General features: G+C 38.1%; 1 protein-coding gene across 1 annotated transcript; it reads left to right on the forward strand.

Moving 5' to 3' along the window:
* Positions 1-26,857, forward strand: TMEM181 (transmembrane protein 181). Its single transcript, XM_058836025.1, has 17 exons — positions 1-121; positions 4,789-4,892; positions 8,843-8,898; positions 10,167-10,257; positions 10,834-10,952; positions 12,015-12,134; positions 14,017-14,097; positions 15,057-15,156; positions 15,870-16,000; positions 16,602-16,693; positions 17,740-17,797; positions 18,442-18,544; positions 18,643-18,694; positions 19,290-19,372; positions 20,488-20,577; positions 22,136-22,202; positions 23,086-26,857. The coding sequence occupies exons 1-17, from the start codon at positions 114-116 to the stop codon at positions 23,162-23,164; spliced, it is 1,434 nt and encodes a 477-aa protein (XP_058692008.1). The 5' UTR covers positions 1-113; the 3' UTR covers positions 23,165-26,857.
* The last annotated feature ends 859 nt before the right edge of the window (positions 26,858-27,716 follow it).

Consider the following 27,716-nt stretch of genomic DNA (forward strand, 5'->3'; position numbering starts at 1 on the left):
GGCCGCGTGGCGGCCGCGCGGTGACGCACGCGGAAGGCGTCGCGCGGCGCCGGCTGTGCCACGGCGGCGGCGGCGCGCGGAGGAGGTGCCGGCACTGCGCGCGCGGCGCCGCGATGGAGCCGTGAGTGGGGGCGGGGAGCGGCGGCGGGCGCGGGGGGCGCGCGAGCCTGAGGGGCGCCGGCTCGCTCGGGTCCGGGAGAACAAACTCCTTTCTCTGAGGGAGGAGCCGAGTGTTGTCATTCACGGAATCACGGAACGGGCAAGCTTGGGAGGGACCACAGCCTTTGGCCATCTGGTCCAGCCTGCCTGCTCAGGCAGGGTCAGTCCTAGAGCACGTGGCACGGAATTGCGTCCGGACGGGTCTTGAGGGAGGGAGACTTCTCAGTCTCTTCGGGCAGTCTGAATCTAATTCAGTTTGTACACGCTGTTCTCGGCAAGGAAATCAGCTCGCCGAGGGTTAAATGAATGCTTCTGAGGTTGTGGCTCGCCACCCTCAGAACCCCGAGGGTGATTGCCCTTTTCTTTAGAGGAACGCTGTGTGTTTGCCCTTTATAGGGCGAATAAAACTTCCCCCCCACCACCCCCGGTATCTTCACTCTCAGATTGCTTGCTAAAGGAAAAAGAAAAACTTGTTTTCCCGGATATTTCTTGGCATGGACAGAGCCATAGCCGTGATTCATTATTCAGGCTTAGATGAATACAACAAACAACAGCTGAAAAACCAAAAAAGCCAACGCACCCCGTGCACACATACAGAGGTAAAGCACAGCTGTGTATATCTGTCAGTTGTCATGTAGCAGTTCTGTATAATACTGACAATGTTAATTTTATGCCTCTTTTTATGTAGTCAAGCCTCATTAGCTATTAACCCTTGTGGAATACATTTGCAAGAAATTCAAGGTCTTCTGAGGGACACCAGAACAAGCAATGTCTTTAAACCACGAGCAAGTGCAGGGTGTATGGATAGCCCCGGTACTGTGAACGTAGGTAGCATATATAATTATTCAAATCAAAGTGGGTTTGATGGTTCTATTTGGGATTGAGCCTAAAATAGAGAAGAGCAGTTGGAGGCAGAGATGTTGAGGCTAGGATTTCAGAAAAGCTGCTGTGCATAAAAGCAAGTTCTAATTTTAATATCACCTCTGTGCCTACCTACTGCTTAATCTCAGTTTCACCACGGCTCCCCCTTCTTTAGAGTTAGTCTTAAGTGAAAACTATTATGTAACAGGCTCTGTTTTTTATGATGGTCTTCATTAAAGACTGTTGTGCAGTCGTGAGAAGTGATTTGAAGATTAGAAATGTCCTGAGAAACATTTAGCTGAACCTTTTGAGACAAAAATTTACTCCAGAAGTAAGATGGAACCCACCTTTACATCTCATGTATGAATGGCTACTGAAAGATTGCAGTTGTTATGAGTGTGTGATTCCAAAGTTAACTCTGTCACAGGCTTCACTAGAGCAGTTCAGTTTTACTGACTGCTATTTGAGATGTCTAAGCACAATATTTCTCTGTATCTCAGCGCTTTCTCCTCCTTTACAGTCAGTTTCAGACACAAGTTAATTATAAACCACTCTGAGTTAGGATAAAGCTGAGTGTAGGTGGTAAAAGCTGCCTGAAAGACCTGCAGACAGTTGGATGGCTAGTCCTGAGCTTTCAACTGCTGTGGTTGGGCTGATTAAAGTATCTTCTGCTTTGCTTGGTAAAGCAAAGCACAGTTCTTTACCTGTTTGAACAAGTGCATCCAGAGTGAGGAATTGTTTTTGTTTTTCCCATAAATGTGTTTCCAGCATTTCATTCTTTATTGGGCCTTTCAGATGTAAGATAGAGGGTGTCAGTGGGGCATCACCAACTTGCACTTACTTATAAACTTCATAAAATCTCTTTCCAAAAGGCAGGTGTTAAACAATGAACTTGTGGGAAGGTGATTTTACCTGCTTTGTATGTCAGCTGGTGATAGGTGCAATGAGACGCTTCAATCTACACAAGGAAGTTCTGCGACTGCGGCGAGGGGCAGTGAAGCATGCCTCACCTGATAGGAATGCTGTAAATTGTTTGCCCTCATGAGCAGTGCAGTTAAGATTTGGTTGACTTCTTACATTTGCTGTTAATAAAAGTGTCCATGTTGCCTTACTGACCTCTAAAGCAGCACATGCAGTCAGTGGCCTAAGTGAGACTTGAGGAGTACAGGTGTGAATGAGAGGAAGACACGGGGTATGTTCCTTCTCCCTGTGTCTCCACTCTTGGCTGGATACAGCATCCCTGTTGGCATAGGTGTGCACCTACCCATTCTGACTACTAGGTGCTGCACCATCTAGAGGGCAATTGGAATAAAGAACGAGCCAATGTCAGAGACATGTTTCTTCAAAAGCTCACAAAACACAAACGTGTCTACTGGCTTATGGATAAACCAAGGTGCTAATTGCCAGTGGTTGTAAAACCCTTGGCTGGATGGGGAACTGGGAGCTTTCCTGTAAAGAGTGTGGAATACTTTCAGTGGAATTAAAATGTTGTTGTTGCAGTCATCTGCATAAAGCTTTGTGGTATTTTTCACATTTGCATCACACATTTTGAAATGTCTGCAAAAACTTTGAAATTAGAGAACTTGGCAAAAGAACCAAGAACATGCACAGCAAGTCAGAAATATCCTGCGTCAACCTGTAGCTGTTAGGTGGATGCCCAGATGTGAGCTGCTCAGGACAGCACAAGTATATGTTAAGCTTTACTGCAAACATGATACTCTTCCAGTTGTCAGCTATGTTCAACCCACGGACTTTCCTGTGTTGAGAGATCCTCAGTATGTGCTCTGCCATGAAACATTTGGTATGCACTTGAAGTCTTATAGTTAATTTAGGCATGTCCACGTCTTATGTACTGTTTTTATATGTCAAGGGTTTTCTTGTTGAGATAAATACTTTGGTATCTCAAGAGAATAATATCCCATACTTGGTGTACTTAGGTAGACGGAATAGCAGGTCATCTGTGGAACTGAAGGAGACCCTGGAGCTGATGGAAAAATGCACCTTAGTTAGTTGTTTCAGTACTATTACAGATTTAGTGGCTTTAACATGGTTTAAGTGCATGAAGGCTGAGGTCTTAAGACATTGATGTAAGAAAAATACTGCAGTCACATCCCTGCAAAAGTTGTGCAGACAAGTTCTGGTTTGAAATTCCTCTATTAATTGACATTTTTAAAAGTCAGAATCCTATTTGTGTCTGAGGCTTCTGTGTGACGATCTAGTACTGCTTATATGGCAATTACTTGGTCATTTCATGTATGGTTTGTGGTTTTTGGCTGTACAATCAGCTGTTCTGACCTCTGGACTGATGCAGAGTTTCTGCTGTGTCTAAAGGTGTGTGGCAAGTATTTTGCAGGTGCTGTGCCTGGAGTCCTGCACAACTAGTTTGTGCAGACTCCTGACATTTGCAGCTACTTGCTTGCAGTTCTTCTGCAGGGTTTTCCTCCCTTCCCCGCCTCCTTTGTGTGTTAATAAATTTAGATTTGGATCTCTCAAACTTTAAAGAAATGATGCAAATTGGTTTTGGTAGTGCTTCATTTGGAGAAAATGCAGTGATTCTCAGAGAAGATAGAGGTTGTTATTGTTAAATCCTATTACTGGTTTATAGTGAATTGTTTGCCTTGCTTTTAAGGGCTGCCATGCATGCAGCACATAGTACCTGGTCCCAAAGTTCAGGCTGGGCTTATGGGAAGGATTTCACCACCTTTTCTGCAATTCTTTTTTAACATGGTGAACCAAAAAGAGTACCGTTTAGCTGGTGAAAAGAAGAAAGAAGTTTTATTCCAAGTTAAAAGGGAGGGAGCTCTGTCATTAAAGTCTTACTGTTTTGTTTCTTTCCATGCTGGTGCTCGTGCAAATTTATTGAAAAACAGCACCACCATGCCATCAACCTCACAGTCCTACAGCTTTTCCATTTAAACTGTACAGATTCTTAGCGTCATACCTCCTGGAACAGCAGTGGAAAGTCAGGTATGCGGTGGCTCAGTTTTGGTGTAACTCAAGAGGAAATGTTGGCTGTATTTTGAAACATGGTGGATTTGTCCACCTTATTAGTTATTTGATCATCCTTCCCTTAGGCTGACAGAACTGGAAGCTACCTGTTCTCCAGGGAATACAATTGGTATTTTTAATGTACACCCACACCCCTGCCCCCCTGTTTTGTCTTGAACCTAATGATAACCACCAACATGTAGTGCAAGAGATGTCATTGCTTGTATGTGTGTTTGTATTTAGGTGTCCAGTAGAAACCTTGAGTTCAGGTTTTTATTTCCCAAGCTTTGGTGGAGCTCAGACAAGAATTCGAAGCCTGAGCATGCATATCTAGCATATCTGGAGGTCTGCCCTACTCCTTGTTAGGTATGATCCTGCAGGGTTGAAGTATATTTATAGGGTATAGACAACTCATCAAGATCCTGTGCAGGTAACTGAGTTGTTAGTGATGACTCCCTTTAGATTAAGCTCTCATTGTGGGAGACATAGTCTTGGACGTTTAAGTTAATAATGTATAAAATAACATAAACAACTTTTTCTCCCTTTAAGAAATGTTTTCTATTGCTCAAGTTTTAGGACAATAGAAAACCCTAGCATAAAAAAAATGGGCAAAATTCATACATTTTGGAGCACAGGTGATTAATTTCTTATTTCTTAGTGTTACATGTTACCTCAGGGTTTGGTTTAATTTTCTTTGTTGGAAGAATGAATGGGGTTTATTTTCTGCCCCTTTAGAAATATGACCGACACTAATTCTGTGGTTTCTTTTGCTCCCTATAGGCTGGCTCCGATGCGATTGTATACACTGTCCAAAAGGCATTTTGTTTTGGTCTTTGTAGTATTCTTTATTTGTTTTGGTCTGACAGTCTTCATAGGAATAGCAGGTAAGGATATTCTCTTTTTAAAAGATTACAGATCTCATATACTTTGTCTAAACCTGTTGGTATTTACAGATGTATTTAAATGCTAATGAGCTTACTGCTCCTGAGATGTCTGAGGAAGCATTAGAATTGACAGGGACAGGGAAGTGTTTCTTCCATCTCACTTCTTCATAGGAGTACTACCTACAAAGACTTGATATTTGCAACTGCTTTGCAGGGGAGAGCCAACAAAATGAGATAAAAGCAGCTTCATTGCAACATAATTTTTCAGCAGCCTGCTACATTATCCATTTTTCTTTGTATTTCTATCTGTAAAATGGTAGTGCTAGTGATTTCCTGTGAGGAAACTGAGGAAGCTGTTTGTAAAGCCTTCTAAATGTTTGGGTGGTAAGTGCCACAGAAATACAAAATATTTTGGTGTAAAAATATGAACTTCAGTTGTCAAACTTATATGAGCTTAGGTCTCTGGTTTCAGAGATCTTTTTGAGAGTCCTGACGTGACCTGGGAGGCTAAGCACATAGTGCCTGGGTACTCAAGCTGGAGATCAGAGAGATTTGTGGTAGTCTGGTGAACAAAGATGCAGTGTCACTAGGGAGTTGAAAAGCTTGGGACCCTTCTTTATTTCATGCTGGAAAGCTTTTCCAGGGCTAGAACATATTTGGAAAATAAGTCAGTGTGCTCTCCTAGCAGTGTTAAATAAACTAGTACTCTGCTGTCAGGAGAGCTTTATCAATACAGAACTTAAGTGATGTGGAGAAGGGGAAGGAGGGACTGATAGTCATTAAGCAATCCACCCCCTATATAAGAATTACTTTAGGTTCTTACCATCTTCCTCTGCTTTACTGCTGACTTCCACATCTCTCAGCATGTCCAGTGTCTTCTCCTGTGCCCCTCTCTGACACGTTTTGACCTGTCTGTTGGGTTGTCTCTACCTCTGCCCTGTCCTTCACCTCCTTTAGAGTGAGAAGGGCTGCCCAGGCCTGGGAGCCATCCAGTCCTACCTGCCTTGGAAAGAAGGGTAGGTTATTTGGAGGCAGCTGTTTGGGCTTTTATGCCCACCTGTGCCTTGTAGACAGTACATTTTTCATAATAGCCTTCAATAATAAAATTTGTGAAATAAAACCTTCTTTCCTGCTGTTTGATTTATCAGAGCAGGTGAAAGTCTAAATAGGCTTTCAGTTCATAAAGGTTAACCACTGATATTCCTGTCACTTGCTGAAGGATGCTGAAGGGCATTATTTGGCCACTAAAATACTGCATAAATACATTTGCAAAAGTGCATTTTATGACAAAGGAAAAAAAATATTTAATTTAGTGTAATTTGTCTATTTGGCTTTAAAATTGAACCATATTTGTAGTTGTGTACTTACACGTCCAGGTTGCAAAAAATGAAAGTTGCTTTATATAAGACTAGGCAAAAAGCAGTGCTCCTGGAAGAGAAAATTGAGTGTTTTGTTGTTAATCAGTAGCAGAACCTGAGAGGGAGCTGTGCTGGTGTATTGTGTCTGCAGGCAGAGTAATCTGGTGATATGGTTACCTTTGGCCCAGGGGACTTGACTGCTGTAAGCAACACTTGCTCATCTGTACCATGCTGTGGTCCCAGGCCTTGCCTGTGATCCCCTTCAGGAGCTGGCATGGCTGTGGGATTCTTGTCCTTTTAAGATTCGTCTGCTGGATAGTTTGGCTGATACTGTTTATTATTATAACTAGAATATTTTTAAAAGGGTGCTGTTTACCTTGGGAGGAGACCCACTGAACAATTACTGTGATATTCCTCACGGCTTTTGTTGACAGCTGATTGCTTCCTGTGAATAGAAGGAGGGGCCCTAACAACAGAATGCTGCCTCATTAAATGGTACAGTCTGAGAAAAGCTCACCAAACCCACTAAGTAAATGAAAGTGTGGAAGATACATCCGTATTTTCTGTGCTACTTAAATATGCCATTGCCCACACCCAACTGAAGTTGGGAAGCCTGGCAGAACTCTTGATTTTCATCTGAGAAATCAAGACAGTTTGATTGAACACGGATGGTGCTCTTACAGTTCCTGTAACCTAAAACAGACACACTTGTTTGGTCTTTTTTCCAAGTTGCAATCGTTTTCTTTCTCTTTTCACAATGGGTCTGACTTATCTTAAAGACAAGTGAGACAAGTTCAAAGAAAATCCAAGGTGCAGAACTCATTTTCTGTAGCTTTGCAGTTCATTACCTTAAGGTGGTTCTTTGCCTTCATCTCTTTTATGTTAAGTGAGCAAGACAAAAAGAAAAACAATAACTATTTAAATTAGTCTCCATTTGTTAGTCAGGAAGCCACAGCATCCTTTTGTTTCAAAAGCTTTTCACTTGCTAGAGAAGAATCAGTTATAGCACTAGAACTTCATTATTTGGTTGCTGTTCTTAGAAACTTTGACTGTGATTTCTCAGTCCCAATATTAGTTCATATCTTCCAATAAAAAAATAACCCTTTAAAAAGGCTAATTCTGTTTGTTTCATCATGACTTAATTACTGATACGTGATGACTTACCAACTGTGAACACCTACTGAAACTCAATTATGCTTGTTAAAACAAAATATGCCTGTCAAAACTCTGGTTTATATGTACTTCAGAACTGAAAAGTTCAATGATGCAGAGCAGACGTTATAGTGGGTGGCTGTCAGTGATGTTGCGCTGCAATTCTAATATGAAATTCTGGCTGTGATGGCAGAAGTTCTTAATTTTTCTTTTTAAGTTAATAACAATAAACCTAAGTTAAGTTAATAACAATAACCCTAACCCTATCCCTATTAGGGTTATTATTGTTATTAGAGCAGTTGTAGGAGCCCAAGCAGTGCTGCATGTTTAGAGCTGTCATGACAGCTAACCTATCTTGGACAGAGAGATTTCATGGTGCTCATTTATAAACTTCTTCTTTTCCATTGTTTCTCGGTAATAACTTTGAAGTGGTTGGTCTTTGTGAGAAACTGCTTTTATTGCATAATTTTTATAATACTGAGTTTGTGATTGAAAGAGCATATTTTGAGAGGTAAAAAACTCCATTAAGTTGCCAGACCAAATAAATATATACAGGGAGAGGCCATTTGAACAGAAGGATCTTCCTGGCCCAAATACAGGTGTGTATGTCTTCCTCATGTTCCTGGCTGCTATACATCTTCTCTCTGTGTGTTCACAACCTGAACACACAGATCTTTTCCTACTCTTCCCTGTCACTTTCCTGGTTTAGTCTTTTCATGTTTTGTGGGCATAAAAACACGTGTGCTTTCCTCTTGTCCTCAATATCCCATGCTCTTTCATACCTAAGGGGAAATTGTACTGCTGTTTGGAACCACCTTATCAGGGGTTGCACAGAAGATGGGGCTTTTCTCAGAGGTGCAACATAATCCGGAACACAAGCAATTCCAGTTAGATATAATAAAATTTTTCTTACCATAATGGTAGTTAAATACTGGAATAGGTTTCCCGGACAGGTGGTGGGAGTCTCTCTCCTTAAAGATGTTAAGGACTTAAGTGGACATGTCCCTCAGCAGCCTGCTCTAATTAAGCAAGGGAGTTCTGTAGCTGAGTGCTTTCATGACTGCATTCCCATAAAATCGTAGGAGATATATATATACATGTATATATATATATATATATATATATATATATATATATAGATACGTACTAATAAAAAACTACTACTGAAATTGTAGTACTTTAAACTACACATTCAGGGCTTTTGATGTGGAGTTCTTGATTTATAATTTACTTTACTTAATAATGCATAGAAACACCATGGCAGAGATGCTTAAAGGAACATGCAGGTCAAATTTAAAAATTATATTGAAATATCCAAGTGATTTACCCTTTACCTGAAACATCTGAAAAGTGGAATATTATTTATGAAAGCCTATATTTACATCATTACTTGTATGCATGCTTCAATATTATTTTCTTTCTTCCTTATATATTGTGTAGGTCCTAATGTAATTGAAACTTCTGTAGCAAGGACTGACTTAAATAACAGCCTGAAGGTAAGAGTTAATAAATATTGTTAGATTATATGAATGGCATTATTTGATGTTAGTAATATTAAATATTTCCCTCCTTCCCCCCAGTTATTTTCAATATTTAAGCTTTTACTGCAGAATGTCTTAGTGGTGCTTTCCAGTTTGAAGCTGAATGTGCAATATTGTACTACCACTGTGTTACTCCATGAATAGCCCAGGAGCAATTTCTGGTCTCTTACTGTTGTGAGCAGGTCGGGTAGAGATTTCTCGTATGTTTCTGCACAGCAGTTTCTGATAAAGAAACATGTGAGTTTTTCCCTGGTGAATTAATATTGGAGATTCTTGTAGGGGGTTCAGAAACAGAAATTGAGAACATGCGTTGAAAAACAATGCACTCAGTGGCAACTAATGCTATCCCTCTTGTGATTTCCCTTTCTATCATAAAGAAATATTTCTTGTTAATTGTTCACTATCATGTGACCGAGACATGGGATCTAGATTCCTCAGAGGAGCATTCACATGTTCTCAAATGCTTTCGTATTTTGGTCCTCAGTTCTTGCACTTTTGTTTGTCTAGCGCTTCACTGTCAACATAATATCTGAAGTATTTTTTGTGAAAGTGCAAAAAAGGTTTTGTTGTAGGTTTCTCCTTTAATTTCATTTCCTTTAAATACACTGGGATAATGCTTTTGTTTCTTTTACCTATCAGTCACCTATATATGTTTGGATTGATACAGTACTGTGGGTGGATTTTATTTTTTTTAAAGCACATTTTGATTTCAAAGTAGAGAAATCTTTCCTATGTGTGGGCTTTATCTGTTAATGATACCTTTTATTCTTTAGAATTGAATGTGGGATTTTTTGAAAACCTAGTGGAAAATAGGGCTTTTTTGTAATTATTGTTTAACAAGTTTAAAACTGTGTAGCAGATGAAGGGCCACAAATCTGACTTTTGGTGTAATGTGCTAAAAATTATTTTGTATATTCAGGCTAAGTCTCAGGATTTTGTTTTTAATATCTAAACTTTTCTGTTTTATTGCTGCTGCTTTTATGGGGTTTAGGTAGTTGTACCTTTCCTTACTTCAGTGCTTTGCGAAATACATGTGCTGTTTAAGCTACTTCTGTGGAAGACGTGTGTGAGCTGCTTATCACACTGTCCACAGAATAGCGTGTATAAATCTCTTCTCAAAAACATTGTCACAAACATAATTAACATACCTTTCATCGTCCTAACTACAGATATGTCATGTAGCTGTGTAAAAGCTGGTGCTAACCTTGTGGGGTTTTTTACAGCTGAAGCCATTTAATTTAAGTTCGCCACCACTGTCAACTTACAACCAGCAGCTGTGGCTGACCTGTGTGATTGAGTTGGATCAGCACGATGGTGAGAATCTGACCTAATTCTCAGGAAACTTCTGTAGCAACCTGTCTATTGTATCTTTAATTTTGTCACACACATGATCCTGTTGCTTTTTGGCTGTCCTTGGTGGGTTTTTCCTCTGATACGCTTTTCTTCCACTTCACTCCCTCCCTTGGTAAAGACATGGACAGCACTGATTGCATTGTAAGCAGCAGGAGTAGGGGAAAAGTTTTTTGTTAGTTTTGTGGAAACAGTAGTATCTAGACAATCTGTGTATTTCCTTCTTCATTTTGGGGAGAACTAGATGTGTCGATTGTAATGATACTGCTTCAATACAGCTTCTCTGTATATATGTGAGAAATACTGTATTAGTAATTAAATGGTTGTAATTACAAGTAATTACAATTACCAAGATTCAGTACAGGGCTTGTGACTTACTGCCTATGTATAAAAATACTGTAGCCCTACTCCAGTAACGTATAACTGGGTAAGTCTGAGTAGTATTTGGATAGCATATGTGTTTTAAATGATTTTAGAACTCTATTTGAGATTTAATTTCTGCAAGTAGCAACAGATTAATGTTTTCTGTTTTAATTCCAGTATCCCTCAAGAAGAACGTGACAATGACAGTCAAAGTCCTGGGAGTGGTGAAGGATGGAAGCACACCATACGTTAACAATCAAGTTCACAATCGGACGAGATTACTCAGTTGTGCACAAGTATGCACTTGCTTAAACAGAACTCTGATGTAGTGTATTTTCTTTAAATCTGTGTGCACCCTACTTTGCATTGCAAATAAGAATTGTACCTGTTAAACACAGGTACAGTCTCAGGAAGGACTCCCCAGTTTTATTTATAATGGCAATGTAGACAATAATTCTGACAAGACACCTGCATGTACATCGTTTTTCTGCTTACTTTTATGACTTGTGTCTATTACCTGTTAAAGACCGCTCTTTCTTGTTAGAGTTGCTCTTTGTCAGTAAAGCAGTGGGTCCTGTTCAGTCACCTAAACAGGTTTCGCAGTATTGAAGAAAGGGATATTGTAGCAGAAGATTTGATAAGGGGTTCCAGAGCAGGGAAAAATTCTTCTCCAACACCTTGCAGAATCTGCTTGAAATCAGCTGGCAACTGTGTTCTGAAAAAAACAGATTTTTTGCCACTGTGAAGAAACGTTTGGAGATTCTAATGTAATTTTCACTGAAATGTTTAAGCTTAAAGACATTCAAAACAGCTCCTCCAGATGCAAATCCCTTAGGAAGGACTTAGCTGAAGTTTTTATGATAAGCATATATAGTAAATCAAGTGTCTTCTTTTTATATAGATATATACACATATCTATGAAATTTTCAGAAATTAATTAGTAGTGCTCCATTAGATTTAATTACACAGCCAAGAGAGTAATACACTTGGTTTTTCTCTTTCCTCCTGTTAACTTTCAAAAATGAGTTAGTACGAGGTAGCCCCATCTCACCATCTTGAGTTAGTGACAAGAACTACTTGATTCCATCCTGGTGCTGTGAGCAGTTGCTGTCACCAGCTCAGGTGAAAAGGTGGCACTGTTTAGTGTTCAGACACTGATCCACCTGACTGACTTTATCAAGTTTCTTCTGCTCTCCAGTATCTTTCAAGAAAGTCTTGATCAGACTGATTGAGATTGGTGAGATATATGATAAATATCATCAATATTGGACCATTTAGGAACAAATTTTACAACCTATACTAACAGTGCACATTCTGGAGTAATTTGAGGACTTTTATGTTTTTCTGTGTGTTCACAGAAATGCAGTGAAATCATTGTTGCTCACCTGGGCTACCTGAACTACACTCAGTACAACATATTTGTTAGCTTTGAAGATCTAAACAAGTTAACATACACCATCCAGAATATTACTTTCACAGTAAGTATAAAGGTTTATACTAGTAAAATAAGTCTCTTTAATGCTGTGGAAGTGTGCTTTAACTGTAACTAAAAAGTATCAGATTTTTGAAGATAAATAAAAAAACGCATCTAATTATTTTTTCTGTCAGAGCTATTAGAGCATTTACTGTTGATTAAGGTCTAGACCAATTTTTTTAACTCTATGAGGAAAAAAAATTCTCTCAGAACTACTGCTTCTGTATTCTGTACTAGATAAATTTAGTCTGAATGCTGGGAGATATTTTTTACAATAATATTAGAATATCCAGTTTTCTGCATTTGGTTATAGAGATGTTGCCTGTCTGCAGGATGGTATTTTTTTTTCAGCCTCTCCAGGAGGTGTATCTGAATGAGCAAACTTTTCCAGACTTTACAAAAGTGTGGGCTGGAAAGGTTTAACTAATTCAAAGAAAAATTAAGAGTTATTTTTGGGGGGGTCCGTGCTTATGAAGAAGAGAATTTATATTTTTTTCAGCTAACACAGGCAGGTTACAAAATTAATTCACTCAGATGATCTCCAGTGAAATTACTGTCTCAGTTAATAGTGCTAAAGATGGCTTATAAAGCACTTACATCATTTATATTTTTTGACTCCAGAGAGAAATTTAGAAACATTTGCATTGGGAGAAAAGAGAACTAAACAAAGTTTATAATACAGGTTAGGTCTGGTATATTTGCCTGTATATAGCATTCAGTGTGTCAGAGCCAGTAGCAGCCTAAAATCTTACTGTAAAGGAAAAATATTTTTAATATACCAAATTAACTTTCTAAATATTAATATTTTTAATAATCTAGTGCATAAAGCATGTAATTAAAATAAGCTCTAAGGGGAAAAAATCCCTGAAGCTCACAAACCCTTTATTTAGTTCCAGATTTCAAACAGAACAAAGTATTAGGGCATTTATAGTTGTACATTTTTTTATCTTGCTTTGTAGGCTGCCTTTAAGGCAGACCTTTATGCAGTCTCAAAAAAACCCCAACCCAAACTTTCCTGCAGCAACTAAAATTGTCACATTTATTTCATTATTACGATTGTTTATGGTGATCTGAGTTGAAATCAATGGATTGCCTTTTGTATAATAGGTTTCTCTACATATAATTTTCGTTCTACATTTACAGTTTAAAAAGACAAGACAGAGGTTGACAGATTTAATACATTGAAAGGTAAAGCTTCTTGTTCAGATGAGCAGAGCATATGTTGTGCCAGGGAGCTTACATTTCAAAAATGGCTTCAGAAGCATGCCAGGTATGAGATAAATTGTCAACAGAGCAGAGTTTGTGAAAACTGACATGTTATAATTAATATCTATGCCCTTCTAATAATTAGAATAGAAGAAGGAGGCTTTCCCCCTTAACCTATGTAAAGATTTCTGTCTTTCTAGTAAGCTACTTACCCTTCCTTTACATGATTTTCTTTTCTGAGACAAGTAAGTGAAAAAGAAAATAAACTCCGTACAGGAAGTACCCCTGTACCTTTCTGACTTCTTCATAATCAATTTGTACATCTGACCATGATAGTACAGAAGAGCACACTGGATTTACTCATTTATTTGCATTCAAACTTTGATTGAAAGTGCAGTTGAAGAGACTATCCTATTTGTCCTGAGAGTGCATTAACATACGACAGCACCGAGTATGTTATGAAGTGGCAGGATAAAAGAGAAGCAAATTAGACTTCTTTGCTTATCTTTTTATCAGTCCTTTTTGATAAAACAAATTTATTTTTCCATGGAAACATAGTGGGATTTGGTTATACCTTTAAATTTTGAAAAGCCACAGAACTCCTCAGTATCTGCAATAAAGTGCTGATATTTATGTCGTATGTAGTCTGTCAAAATACTACTCATTCTGTTTTCTTGTAGTGGAAGACCTATAATCCAACCTTTTCACAAGTGGAAATATGGTTCCGATTTGTCTTTGTCGTTCTTACTTTCATGGTCACGGTAAGATTTATTTGCAGCTTTTCTGGAGTTTATTACGTAGGCAGCTGATACCACTGCTCTGTAATGCTGTGTTTAGGAATTTAACCCCAGGCAGTAAAGTTGACATGTCACTGAATGGGTGTAAAAACGTTTGTGAAGTACTTACATAGTTGCTGCTTTTATGTTTTTACAAGTGGTGTTGAAGGGACATTAAGAAAATAGGATAAATGGGAAAACTTATTTTTCTAAACTCTGGGTTTGGATTAAACATAAAAGATTTTGCTTAGGCAAAGGAAATTGTGATCAGATGCTAAAGTATTTTTTTTGCAGTGTAGGTAGGCTCAGGAATAGGATGGCCAGAGTGTGGGCTGTTTGACCTTGATCTAGTATTAAAGTTATCACTGCCTTGCACATGAGGATGGGCTAGAAGACCTCCAGAGGTCCCTTACAGCCTCAACTATGCTGTGATTTAGATGATATCTCCTTTCTAACCTGTCTTGGCTCCTTGAAAATAAGTGTTTGATAAAAAAAAACCAACATAAAATTTAAAATCCTGAATTATTAAGGGTAGGGACACCAAAGTGCTGCACGCTTCCATAGCATTTTTCTTGATGATGGTGTTGCTCAGGTAATTGTGACTATAAAATGCAATCTGCTTTTTTAAAAGGTGTGTTCAAGTGGAACTTGATAGTGTGTGACCAGTAACAAGACAACATCTTTTTTTTGTTTTTCACTTGTTGTTGATTTTCGTGTACTGGTTGGTTTACTTCTCAGTTTGCTTGAGAAAGTAAGTCATTTGCACTGGGATCAGTGAGCAAATTTGAAATAGAAGCTAGGAGACCTGGCTCCTGTTTGACAGTGTTCTCAGTGGCAAAGGCCCGTGAAGTAGCCTTTGCAGTGTGCTGTGCTCTCTAAGCTCTGGTTAAACCACTGAAGGCTGTATTCCTTCCTTACAAATTGTTGTTGTTGTTGTTTTATAGTGCCTGTTTGCACATTCCCTGCGGAAATTCTCCATGAGAGACTGGGGTATTGAACAGAAATGGATGTCCATCCTACTTCCTCTCTTGCTACTTTACAATGGTACTTGTATCCTTGAATTTTTAGAAAGGCACCTTTTTAAAAAAGAAGCAGGAAAAAAAAAGAGAAGGCAAAATGGAATTTATCCTTGCACTTATAAGCAGTTGTTTATAAAGCTTCAGAAAACCAAATATAAAAAAACCAACCCTTTCCAAGTGTAACAAATTCAAGGGCATGAGGAAAGGGTGGATTTTGTTCTCAGTCACATGGATGTTAACTATTTGTTTAAAGCTCTGGCTGGAATAGGTGCCTGCCCTACTTAATCTTTCAGTTTTTGTTTGCTGTCTTACTTCTTCATTTTTCAGATACTCATGCTTTAGTTAAAAATGCAAGCTACTTTTAGTCCAGTAAAGCACAGCAAATTCTGGCACTTTCTAGCAGTATCAAAAGAATATTTACATCTTAGCGATTATACGATAATTTTTCAGGTCATCACCATATTAACAGTGGTTTACTAGAAAGTCTAATAAAACTTGAAATCATCTAGAAATGTTGGTAACCATTTGAGATTATTTCTAAGCAGAGTGGATTGCTGCTGGAGGCACCATTTTCTCTGTTAATTTCTTTAAAATAAAACAAGCTTTAGTTTAATTTACTGATGTAATTTGAAAAAATCTAGGGGTTTTTGGTTCTGCTGAAAATAGATTTTGCTTTATATTTACATAGTGAAAGGTCTTTTCTCTCTCTAACATTTTTTTTTTCTTATTTTGTTACAGATCCGTTTTTCCCCCTTTCTTTTCTGGTGAACAGCTGGTTTCCTGGAATGCTGGATGATCTATTCCAGTCACTGTTTCTGTGTGCACTGTTGTTGTTCTGGCTTTGTGTCTACCATGGTATTAGAGTACAGGTAAGAGATGCAACAATATCTTCTACTTACTGAGGAGACAGGACTTCTTTTGTTACATTCTCTCAAAAGATGACAAAAATTAAATTAAATTCTTACAAAACAGATATTTATTTTATTCATAAAGTACAATGTGACGTACGAAGCTTTGGAGTTAGAATGATTTATGGTGAAGTAAATTATTTTGAGTCAACCACGCTTAAATGAAATATGAGGGACAGTTGTCAGAATTACGATGCCATATGCTTCATTCTTGCATGAATTCTTGCATTTTGATGTTGTATGTGGTAGTTGATTGTTTTTTAAAACTACTTACAAATACTGCATAAGAGAAATAGGAATTCTGGAGACTATTCCTGTATTTGCATTATCAGTGAAATATGTGGGACCTTGTCAATAGGACGCTCCATCTATACTTCATCTTATTAACACAAATGATGATAGAATATGTCTTCTCTACTTGTGCAGGATGAAAATACAGATGAGTCTCGTAGTCCAGTTCATGCTGAGTGAAACAAAGATGATAGTTATTTTATTCTGTCAAGAATAAATAAAATCTCAAGTGTGCGTTCATACTTTTACCACACTATTGTTTTCTTAATAGGGGGAAAGGAAGTGCTTAACTTTCTATATGCCCAAATTCTTTATTGTTGGACTATTGTGGCTGGCCTCTGTTACACTGGGAATATGGCAAACGTAAGTAATTCAAAATGTATTGCACAAGTATGAGCTGAGAGTGTTAAAAAATGAGAAGATGGAATGTACTTAGTGGTATCTCTTTCTTAATTCTCAAATTGTGATACAGGAATGGAGTTCAAATTCTTACATCTTTCTGTTCTGCAAATTGTGATTAATTTGAAAACAGTTCTCTGAGGACAACCTAGTAGTAAATAATTTCCTAAATCTGAGTGCGATCTACAAATCACTACTTTGTCAGAATGCTAGGGCTCCCTACAAGAATCACTCTAGTGCTGTGGCTCAGCTTTTAGTAGCTGAAGCAACAGTTTCTCTGCAGCTAATTATGGCATAGTTTGACCTGAATCTCTTGGCTATTAAACCTGCACAACTGTTACTGGCATGGCTTAGTCAAGCTACGCTGTTTTTACTCAGAACTCTTCTTTTGCTTGGTTTAGTGGTTCTCCCTTTTTTCCAATTTGTTGTGTTAAGATAAAGGTGTTACTCTGCCCCACCCAAGAAACTTCATCCATTTTAGTACATTTGTAGGTTCTAAGCTGTTTTAGTCTCAAGTGTTTGCCTCTTATTTTATCTCTCAGAAGCAAGAAAACTTCTAACCTTCTCCTTTCCATTACACATTATTAAAAGCAGTGCAGTTGCAGAAAATGCTCATGCTGTTAGTAAAATTGCTATGAGGGAAGGCCTCATGCCACCGTTTTCTAAGGATAAAATGTAGACACTGAATCCTGAAGACTTGTTGGAATCCTGAAGGCCTGTAGGAATTTACAAGATTCGCATTTGCTAAAAAATGGGTGGGGAGATTAGACATGATCCAAATTTAAATCCTCCATATTTCTTCAAATATAGTTTGCTGTATATGGTAAATTGTCATGACTCCATTGGAATTAATGGCATTGTACCAACTTACAGAGCCAAACCCTTTTCTTATAAACTCTGTATAATAACCTTAAACCTTTTCTTTGTGAGTGGGTTTCTTTGTCAACATGTCTTTTTAACCTTCTCTGGAGGTGTGCATGTACCACTTTTTAATTTTGAATCTTTTCTAGCGTGAATGAAGTACATGATCCTACATATCAATACAGGGTTGACACAGGTAATTTCCAGGTAAGTAAAAAATGACTTCTTGTTGTCCAATTGTTAGGTACAGTTAGGCAATGTAAGGAGAGAGGGAGATTGTTCTTCTATAAAAATGTATAACGCAGTTTTGATAACAGAAAATGCTGGTCAGACAATCTTACTCTGACTAGAGTACTTTTGTTTTTGCTTTAAATCATGCACAGACCATACTGAGATCGGTCCCATTGAGAGAAGTAAATTGTCTTGCAAATCTGGAGACTAAACAACACAAGTTTGTTGGGATTGAAAGAAAAAAATTTAAGTCTGTTACTCAGTTTTGTACATCTTAACTCCCGCCAAGGTCCCTACCCTACTAAATTTCAGACTTTCTTGTTGTAAAGGAAGATTTGATGTACATGGGTTCTTGTATTGCTCTTGGGAGCTGTGTTTTTAGAAAATTATTGAGATTCAGCCAACTCTGAACTCGGTTAACAAAATTCTGGCTTCTATTAAACGTCCTTTCTCTACATTCCCCAAAAATGTCTGAATATATCACCATCCTTGTTTCATGAACCTATTTTCCCTGCATAAATGGACCATTCTGTGTTGTGCTTTTGGGAATTACTTCTATTGACAGAAGAAGGAATAGATGAATTCTTATTAAATAATAAAACCTAACACTTTCCTTATAGGGAATGAAAATCTTCTTCCTTGTGGTGGCAACCACATACATTCTGTACCTTTTGTTCCTGATAGTGAGGGCATGCTCAGAACTTCGAAACATGCCTTATGTTGGTAAGGAATACTTCTTTTGAGTCTTCCCAAATGGCCTTGCTTCTCCTAGATGCAGGTGTAAAAATTCACTGATAACAACTTTTCTCAATCTTTTTCAGATCTCAGGTTAAAATTCTTGACTGCATTAACCTTTGTAGTGCTTGTCATTAGGTAAGGCTTTTCAAAGTACATTTATCAGTACTCTAACTTGCCTAACCCTTTTTTCAGGGCTTTGAATAAATTTTGCTGCTAATAAATTAGTCAATGAAACTCAAGAATGCCTTTTAATGGTATTATGATGGCAAGCATTTCTTAATTTTTTTAACCCTTCTTGAGGCCTTTTGAGCTAACTTTGTATTATTTTGATTACCATGGCAGTGCACAAGATTTAGAAGTTCACTTGGCAGAGCTCTGCTGTAGCTTTGTAGGCTTCATTTAGTCAAAGCAGAATTTTACAGTTAGTTTCTTACATTGCTGTTAATATCTGTTTTCCCTACACCAAGCTATTATTTCAAATAGCTGTTGATTATTGGATTGTCTGTAGTAGATGAAATCTGAGGATTTCTGCTTTTCTCAGCTGAGTGCTAACTTTTAATCACAAAAGAATGATTCTTAATTTAGAACTAGCAAAGCAAATGTATCTTAAAATAAATGGTCAGCATATTAACATAATTATTCTCTCATATACTCTTCTGTCAAACTACTGTTTCAGGTTTGTAGCCTAAGGACACAGTACACCTATATGCTTTTTTTTCCCCCCCCACAGCATTGTTATACTCTACCTGCGCTTTGGAGCACAAGTTCTACAGGACAACTTCGTTGCTGAGCTGTCAACTCATTATCAGAACTATATCCTTGCGTTGTGATACTGCTCAAGTAGGAATGTTAATCTGTTTTCATGCAGAAGGTGCTTTAAAGTGATGTACCTAAGGCTGAGACCTTTGACTTCTAGGTGGACTTTTGAAGTTGAGTCTGTTTTGTTTGAGATTTCCTATCAGCATTTTGTAATGGGTCCTTGTAAAGGTTGTGACCTAGACACTCTCAGTCTAGTGTGTCCACATCACATGCATCAGTACTGCTTGTGATAGTCTCCAAGAGGAATGAAGTCATAGATATGCATGCCTGGTGCATAATCTAACTAATTTTAATGAGATATTATGGCAAATTTGGCTGTATTTGCTGCCTCAACTGTTTGTGCTATACTTAGCAGTTGTCATGGGGTGTACTAAAATATGAGAAATTAATAGTTTTGATGTCACTGAAAATGCATTTGAGTATTAGTCTGAGTCTACATATGATACAGGTCACAATACAGAATTTAAGTGGCTTGGGAGAGACTTATTTCTGCTATCTGTTAACAGCAGGATTGTGACGTGTATGCCTGGTCCTGAACCATGAGATCTTAATACATTCTGCTTTGTGAGAGTGCTTGTGTGACTGCAGCTGTTCTGGTTGCTGATTAGCTTAGGTATGAGTGGGAGGTAGGAGAAAACAATATGTAAAACCTTTAGTATTTACCTAAAACAGTGGCAAGAAACCATCTTCAGAGTTCTATCCACATGTAATCCTTTCTCATTCCTTCTTCATCACTGTGCCAAGGAAGAACTTTTTAAAAAATAAACCAAACCAAGCCCATCTGAACACCCAACTTACTCTGCTTTCTTTCAGCATTCAAGGCAGAACTATTCAATTGACCATGTACTCCACTGCTTAAGAGCAGACTACCTGAGTAAATGTTACTTGTGTTAAAGTTTTGTTTTCAATGGGAGCTTTACCTTGAAATAGCTTGAGTACATCAGTTGTCATTGAATTTAAAACAGGTAGTTTGTTCAGCCATTCATGCTCACAAACTTCAGTGAGGTAAACATTCTTTCCACTGAAACAGCCTGTTGTATGAGTTGGGTCTTGTTTCCAAAGTTCCTGTGTATAGAACTGTGTTGAGCAATATCCTTGACACTTACTACCAGCAGAATTCTTATCATTTTATGGGTTACTGAACTTCTATCTCTACACGTTAGCCTTCGTGTATTCCCCCTCCAAGAATGCACTGTATGGTAAGTGTGAGCCATTGTCTGGCAAACGTGGATGGCAAGAGCTGGCATATTAGCAGATGCTGTGCAATGTCTTTGTATTCTGCTTGTCTCATTACTGTTCTGAACTGCTTTGAGTTAACATAAGGAGAAGCTGCAGTCACTGCTTCTGAGCAAATTAGTATTGGAAATATGAAGGAACACAAAGTGTAATCAGCTGATTAGCTGGGCTTGAATTCTTGTGCACTTAGATCAAGTTTACATTCAGTATGATGTTTGTATGTAATGCACCAGCCTTTGAAGTGCCTCACAGACAGCCCTTAAGGAACAGCATCACTTCATTTGTACTTTGTTCTAATCCAGGTTGAGACATTGGCATGCTGGCAAACTGGACTCTGAAATCCAAATGCTGTTGGAAAAGTAGGAGTGAAACTGACCTCTAATATGGGAGGAATTTTGGCAAACTTGCTATGGAGAGGGCTGCACAGGCCCATGTAAAGAGAGATAAAAGACTGAATCAGTGGCAGTTCTGGTTTTGCATTCTGATGTAAAGGATACAAGCTGACTTACATGATGATAATAACACATTTCCCTCACTAACAGATAAAGATCATTAAAATAAATATTTTACTGAGTACATTTGCTGCTTTAAGCAGGAGAGCCCAGCCTGGAAGAGACCTGGAAAGATGATGTGGCCCAACCTTTCATGGGAAAGGAGATGAGATTATCTAGCAGCCTGTCTAATCTTATCTTGTATGCTGAGAGCATGCGGGAAGAAGGCACTAAATAGTGGAGTTTGTCCTTTTCTAATTTAGAGTTGAGATGGACAGAACTGTTTCAGAAAAGTGCTATTTTTCCATCCAGAGTGGAAGAAGAACTGGCTGGATGCAGATAAAGTTGAAAGCCTTCTGCTGGTTGCAGAATTATTTGTTTGTAGAAAGCAGAAGATAAAGTGCTGCCAGGAAAAAAGATTGAATTTTATTTGCATATAAACTATGAACTACAGCTAAGCAGCACAGATTATGCAAGAAATGAAGGCCTTAAAACAAGTTAGAGGGAATTGTCATAAATAGCAATGGGAAAGTATGTGTTTCTTTTCATCTCAAAGGTACAACTCCTTCCTTCATCTCTTTCAAGGATAGAAAATAACTGGATAATTATTGACTTGCAATCAAGGAATTCCAGCTTTGGTCTACTATATTTTCAGCTTTGAAATAAACAAGAAGTCTGTGCTTTTAAAATACCTAGGGAATTTTGACTAACAATTACCAATGTACATGCAGGTTGAAATACGACACAGGAAACTGCACAGGGGAGAAAATGAACTTAGACAACATGGACACTATCTATCTAAAAATGAGATAATTATGTTGTCTCCTTAACTTTCAAGAACATTATAATTATGTGGCTGAGGTGTAGTAAATTAGTAGTTAGAGGAGAGAATTCCTGTGTGGGTATAGTTTTGTTGAACTGTGCTTGTGACTGCCTTGGAAGTTGTGTCTGTTGCTACAGCGTTAAGTTAGCACTACAGACACATTTCTATACTTAACACAATAAATTAACCCTTATTTGTGTTTTCCAGAATCACAGTTGAAAGACAATCCTGCTTTTTCTATGCTGAATGATTCAGATGATGATGTGATTTATGGGTAAGATTATAAAATATCTATGGAGAGTTACTTCTGGTATGTTGTTTTTGTAGTATTCTTTTACATATTAATTAAGTGAAGGGTTTGTTAGTGAAAGTTTTCTGCCTAAAGAACAGAAATGTAGCCTTTTCTGAAACAGAAATACAATGAGAATTCGTGTTTTTTTCTTTTTTTTTTTTGGTTTCTAAAAGGGATTGCCATGGCACTGATGCAAACAGGTAACAAAGTATAATGATGCTGGTAGCTCATGGAGTGAAGACAGTAAGAGGGGAAAGGGCTTCCTTTTTACACTGAGAGGGACAGCAGGAGTCAGATGGAATTAGCAAAGACTCAGCTCATATGTAAATGCTTTAGGGAAGGAGAGTGGTGCTTTTTAAGTCTCCAGTATTTATTGAATGACGAACAATGAAGTCTAGCAAAACTTCCTTGACTTGGGTGGTTTTATGTAATACGAGAATTTTAGTAGCACTTGAAGCCCATCCCAATCAGGTGTCCCTATGCTGGACACTGAAATTCACCCATAATGTTTTCACCTCTTACCAAAGGTGCTGAAGTGGCTGGAACAGTGAGGATAGGACCAACTGAACAAGTTCATGCTGGGATAGCTTGCCTTTGGTTAGTTAGATGAGTAGTGGTAGTACCAGCTTGCTTCTTGCAAATCTGTGTGAGAAATGGCTTTTGCTGGAATAACTTTTATTACGCATCATCCTCTGATGAAAAGTCATTTGTTGTTCATAGCTCCCACAAGGAAGAAAAACAGATAACAGCTCCTCACCCATGTAACAACTTGATGCCTCAATGTAGTTTAGAACTTTTCTCTTTATTTTCAACTTCCAATCTGAACTTCCATGTTCAGTAGTTACAACATGTGTCTGTTTCACAGGAGTGATTATGAAGAGATGCCCCTTCAGAACGGCCAAGCTATAAGAGCCAAGTATAAAGAAGAGTCGGACAGTGATTGATTGACTGGTTTCAATGCAGACACACTTGTTCATCTGGAGCTCAGCCAATTCTGAAGTTTTCCTAGATAGAAAACTTCTTTGGCTTCCTACAATCTGCTGTCATCTGAGCACCAACTCCCAGGAAGGGCATCCTACTTCTGTTTCTGTTTACAAGGATAAAACTGAGAAAACAAATGATGGAAATGGTTGTGGTGAAAACTGAAGAAACCAAAAGTTTTACATGTCTTATAAAATACCTGATAGCTGGATGTCTGTGAACTAAAATCTTCATCTGTTTCCATTTAACAGTCTCACAGATTATGTACTGCATTTCCAATTGCTTCCTTGCTGCTTGGTTTTGTTTTTTGTTTTTTTTTTCTCTTTAGGATTATGTACAGCACACTGCCATTCATCTGTTCCATTCTGCATTTGCTGTTTTGTATACTGTGCACTGTGGTATGAAGTGCCTCATTTCAGTTTTCTACCTTAGCATTTTGAGCTGGAGGTAGGGAATGAAGTGTTTTGGTTTCTGTTTTTTGGGGTTTTTTTTAATCAGTGCAAGAAGACAAAAGCTTTCTATTCTTCCTTCAAATAAGTGATACAGACTTAAGGCCATTTTTAAAATACATTTCAGTAAGTTTACCAGATTTATAAGTGCAAGATATGGGCAAATAGGTAAATTGTAGTGAGCCGAAATAGTCTCAGTGGTGCAAAATTATGTTTCATGACATGCTTTACTGCCACAGCAGAAGTGTCTGTGTTGTTTTTTTTATACAGCCCTTTCAAACAGAAATATTTCAGCAACAACAAATCTCAGAATGAAGCCAGTACTGATTTCTTACTGGTCTTGTATGCTGGTGGGGATTGTTACTTGCAGGGAATAGAGTATGAACGTTTTCTAAGGAATTACAGTTTCAGATTCCCAAACATTTCATTTTTAAGCGTTTTTCTTCCTACATCAATTTTCCCGTAAGTTATATTAATAGATAGTTACTCTACATGCTAGGAACAGTTATGGTTGCTCGTGGGTTTAACATGCCTGAGAGTCAGCTTCTGAGTGTGTTCTGTGCAGAGTTCAGCTTCTTTGTCATACCAGTCTCCACCTGTATGATGGGAACTTTTACTAGCACATTTTGTGATTATCTGTATTCCAGTCTGTGCAGGAACAAAGTTATATGGGAATTAAGTATTCCTTGTTCAATGCTGCTGCTTCTCTGTTTAGAAGTTGGTTTTCTCCTACACCATTGTTTGGTTCTTTATTTAAGATGTTTGTTTGTAACTACTTTTGCTTTCAGATACTTGTCCCTTCTAAAAGTATCTCCTTTTTTAATGTAGTTGTAACAGAGATTTACTCTTGTAACATTTCTCTGCCCTGCTGCTTTAGAAGACTCGAAAGCACTGTTAATCTACTACGATATGGTGCTGGGTTGCACTGGAGAATTGTGCTCATCATTAAAGAAGTTCAAGCAGAATAGTGCAATGAAATCCTGCTAGACTTGCTAAATCATACTGGGGAAAAAGGAGATTTGTTGTGCTTTAATGCAACAACTGCTCCAGACCATGCCCATTGCAATAACCTCCTGGTGGCTGTTCAGGATCATGAAGGTGATGCTGCACAAGGCAGCATCTCACTTAGAGAGGACCAAAGGAACTGCTTTGTGCGGTTGCACCCTTTCTGTCATAGAATAGTTCAGATTCAATCAGTGTGTGTGTGTGAGAGAGAGGGAAAACTTTCTAAAATTATGAAGAGCTGTGAAATTTCTGGAGAGTACCTGAAATGAAAAACTTTTTGTGCCAGGGATTGTTTCTTTGTTAGAAGCCAAAGCACTGTTGTATGGCTAAAGCAAGGAAATTGCTGGGGAGGAAGAGCAGGTTCTTCCCCTTCACTTCTTAATTGGTATTATTTTAGAAGAACATATAGGTAAACACTAAAGAAGGAATTCAAGTCAGTGGTGATTTTCTTTCCAGTAAACTGCAGTAAAATGTACCTTCAGCACTTCTTTTTAGACTATTTTGAAAGGGTATGGGAGATGCTCTGTATGCTAAAATTGTAGAGTCCATTCTCATTTTTATTATTCTTGAGACAGCTCTCCCTATTTGAATGTGCAGAGTCAGACTTGGCAACCGATTTGGCATTGTTTACATAAGCCACATCCTTTCAAGTTCCATTGGAGTAACAGTGGGTACAGGAAGTAGGTTCTCAAAAACTGATATTTACAGGATTCTTATACTCAGATATTTTTCCTCTGATACTGTTTAATTCTCTCCTAAATTGTTATGAAGAGATGAAATTAGACCAATGTGCAAAGTACACTAATGTTTCTTATCACCTCTCAAATAGTGTCATGCCTTGTGATTTCATTAACTAAAAACCATAGTTTTAATCTAACTTGAAGATTATTTTCAACCCATTTCTCTTGCTGTTTTGTTTGAATAAACTTCACTACATCACCACATTCGAAGTGGAAATAGAAAAGCTAAGAATGGGAAATGTATGAGTAAGTATCTCACTATGAAAATAGTGAGAAAATAATTTCTGTGGTCATTTTTAGAGATTATATTTAAGCAATGTTTGCCATGCAAAATAGCTTTGTATTTTGGAAGTGCTACAGTGTTATGGTAGCTCGGTTGAATCACTGTTGCATCAAATTTAATATACAGTAAGATGGCAAAAGCAATGAAGCAGATGAGTAACTAGTTTTGCTAGTAATACTCCTCTTATTTCCATGATTGGAGAGCAGAGACAGTATTTAAAGAATATTCTGTATCGATTGTAAATAGCTTGGGAGTAGGTGGCATAAATTCACCTCTGAGTAAAGTATTGAAATCTAAGGGTCAAACAGAAGAAATCTGTTTAAGAAGCTAGCCTGGCCTTCCTTTTATTACTGCTGAAGTTGTTATTTCCATCTTATGAAATTATTGTATTTAGTAATAAATTACTGCAACTGTACGAAACAAGAAATGTACACAAGAAGGCCCCAAAGCACACAGTGATCCTGGCTCTAAAGGAGATGTCATCCATTAATAACTGCAAAACTTCCATGTACACAGTGATTATAAGGGACTTCTAAGAAATCAGTACTTGAGTGCAAGCCAGTCATAGCAGATACTTTCTGTAGTATTTGCTTTACAAATACAGTTGGTGTTGAAATTGGTGGAAGCTTTCCTAGGACTGACGAAGAGGAAGCCTAAGGCTTAACACCAGTGAGAAACAGCTCGTGCATTGGATCTGTGGTACCAGAATTGGGGAGAACAGTTCCAGCTAGGAAAAACTTCCATCTGTTGTCTTTCTCTGAGCCAAATGACTACATTTTATCCATAGTCACCTAATTTCCCCACCCATTTCCTTTTGCTTATGCCAGTAATAACTTTTGCATTACTGTAAAACTTTTTTAGGAGTTTGTAAATATGTAAAATGAAAATATGGAAAAATTGTGTACCAAAATGGTATAAAAATGTGTAAGATAAATGCTCTGTTTAATGAGAAGCTGTAATTAAATGCTGCTTTGAGAAAGTGTGCATGAGGACATGTTAAATATTCTGTGTATCTGTAAGTTGTGCTAATAACAGCAAATTATCCATTTATGTTGTAAAACTTAATGCTGATGTGGAATATGAAGGAAAACTGAATATTTTACTTCAAGGAAGTTTCTTGGAAGACTTTATGTGCATAATCATTGTTAAATATGTTCATAATAAAGTTTTATATCTTTATATTGTATCCTGGGTTTATTTTCCTTCTACTGAATTTTGGTTTTCTTCTCATAAGCTGTTTTCATGACTTACCCGTATTTTCAGTTTACATGCATTTTCTTATGCATATTTAAGCTTGGTTAATTGCATAAAGATGGGATCCAAGAAGCTGTGTCATCACAGATGTTTTGTATTGTTTATCTGGGTTTGTTATTTTGCCCAGACTTGAAGGTAGAAGGACAGGTTGCTAAGTTTTTAAAATAAGCCAGCCAGGTTACATAAGGGGCCTGGCATTTTCAAATGGCTTCGCAGTGGCTTTGCAAAGCTTTCTGTGGTCATGCTGGCAGTGAGAATTCTCCTGGTGAATGTTAATACCAGTAATAAAAACCAGGTTTAGAGATGGTGAAGATGCTGATGTCATTCATCAACTCCTTACAACTCTATCTTTCACAAGTCTGCTCATAGCTGGTAGACTGCAAAAGCAATCAGCATGTTACTTGCTGTTTGAGGTGATGCCATTTCTTATATAAACTCGAGGGGAGACTGAAATCTCTCTGCTGAATAAACTGGCCACAAACTTCCCTGCACAAATGGATATGCAGCTTACTCCTGGCTGCAGTACCAGATAGGGTGGTGCTCGTTTAGCAGCAGCACTTAATCCTGGAGCCGTTTCCTTAGGTTTTAGTTAGCACAGATCAGACTCCTCTGTGGCAGTGACAGTAAATGCCTTCCCCCTTCCTCCTCCTCCTCCCCTGCAGACTGGGGCTGCCGTGCCCCCATCTCTGTAGCTGTAATCGTATGAAGAGCCACGGCAATAAGCAAGAGACAGCAGAGAGTGACTAATTACCTGGAATGCTCCATCCACCGTTTGGGTTTATTT

This window comes from Poecile atricapillus, chromosome 3 (genome assembly GCF_030490865.1).
Source record: "Poecile atricapillus isolate bPoeAtr1 chromosome 3, bPoeAtr1.hap1, whole genome shotgun sequence".
Classification (NCBI taxonomy): domain Eukaryota; kingdom Metazoa; phylum Chordata; class Aves; order Passeriformes; family Paridae; genus Poecile; species Poecile atricapillus.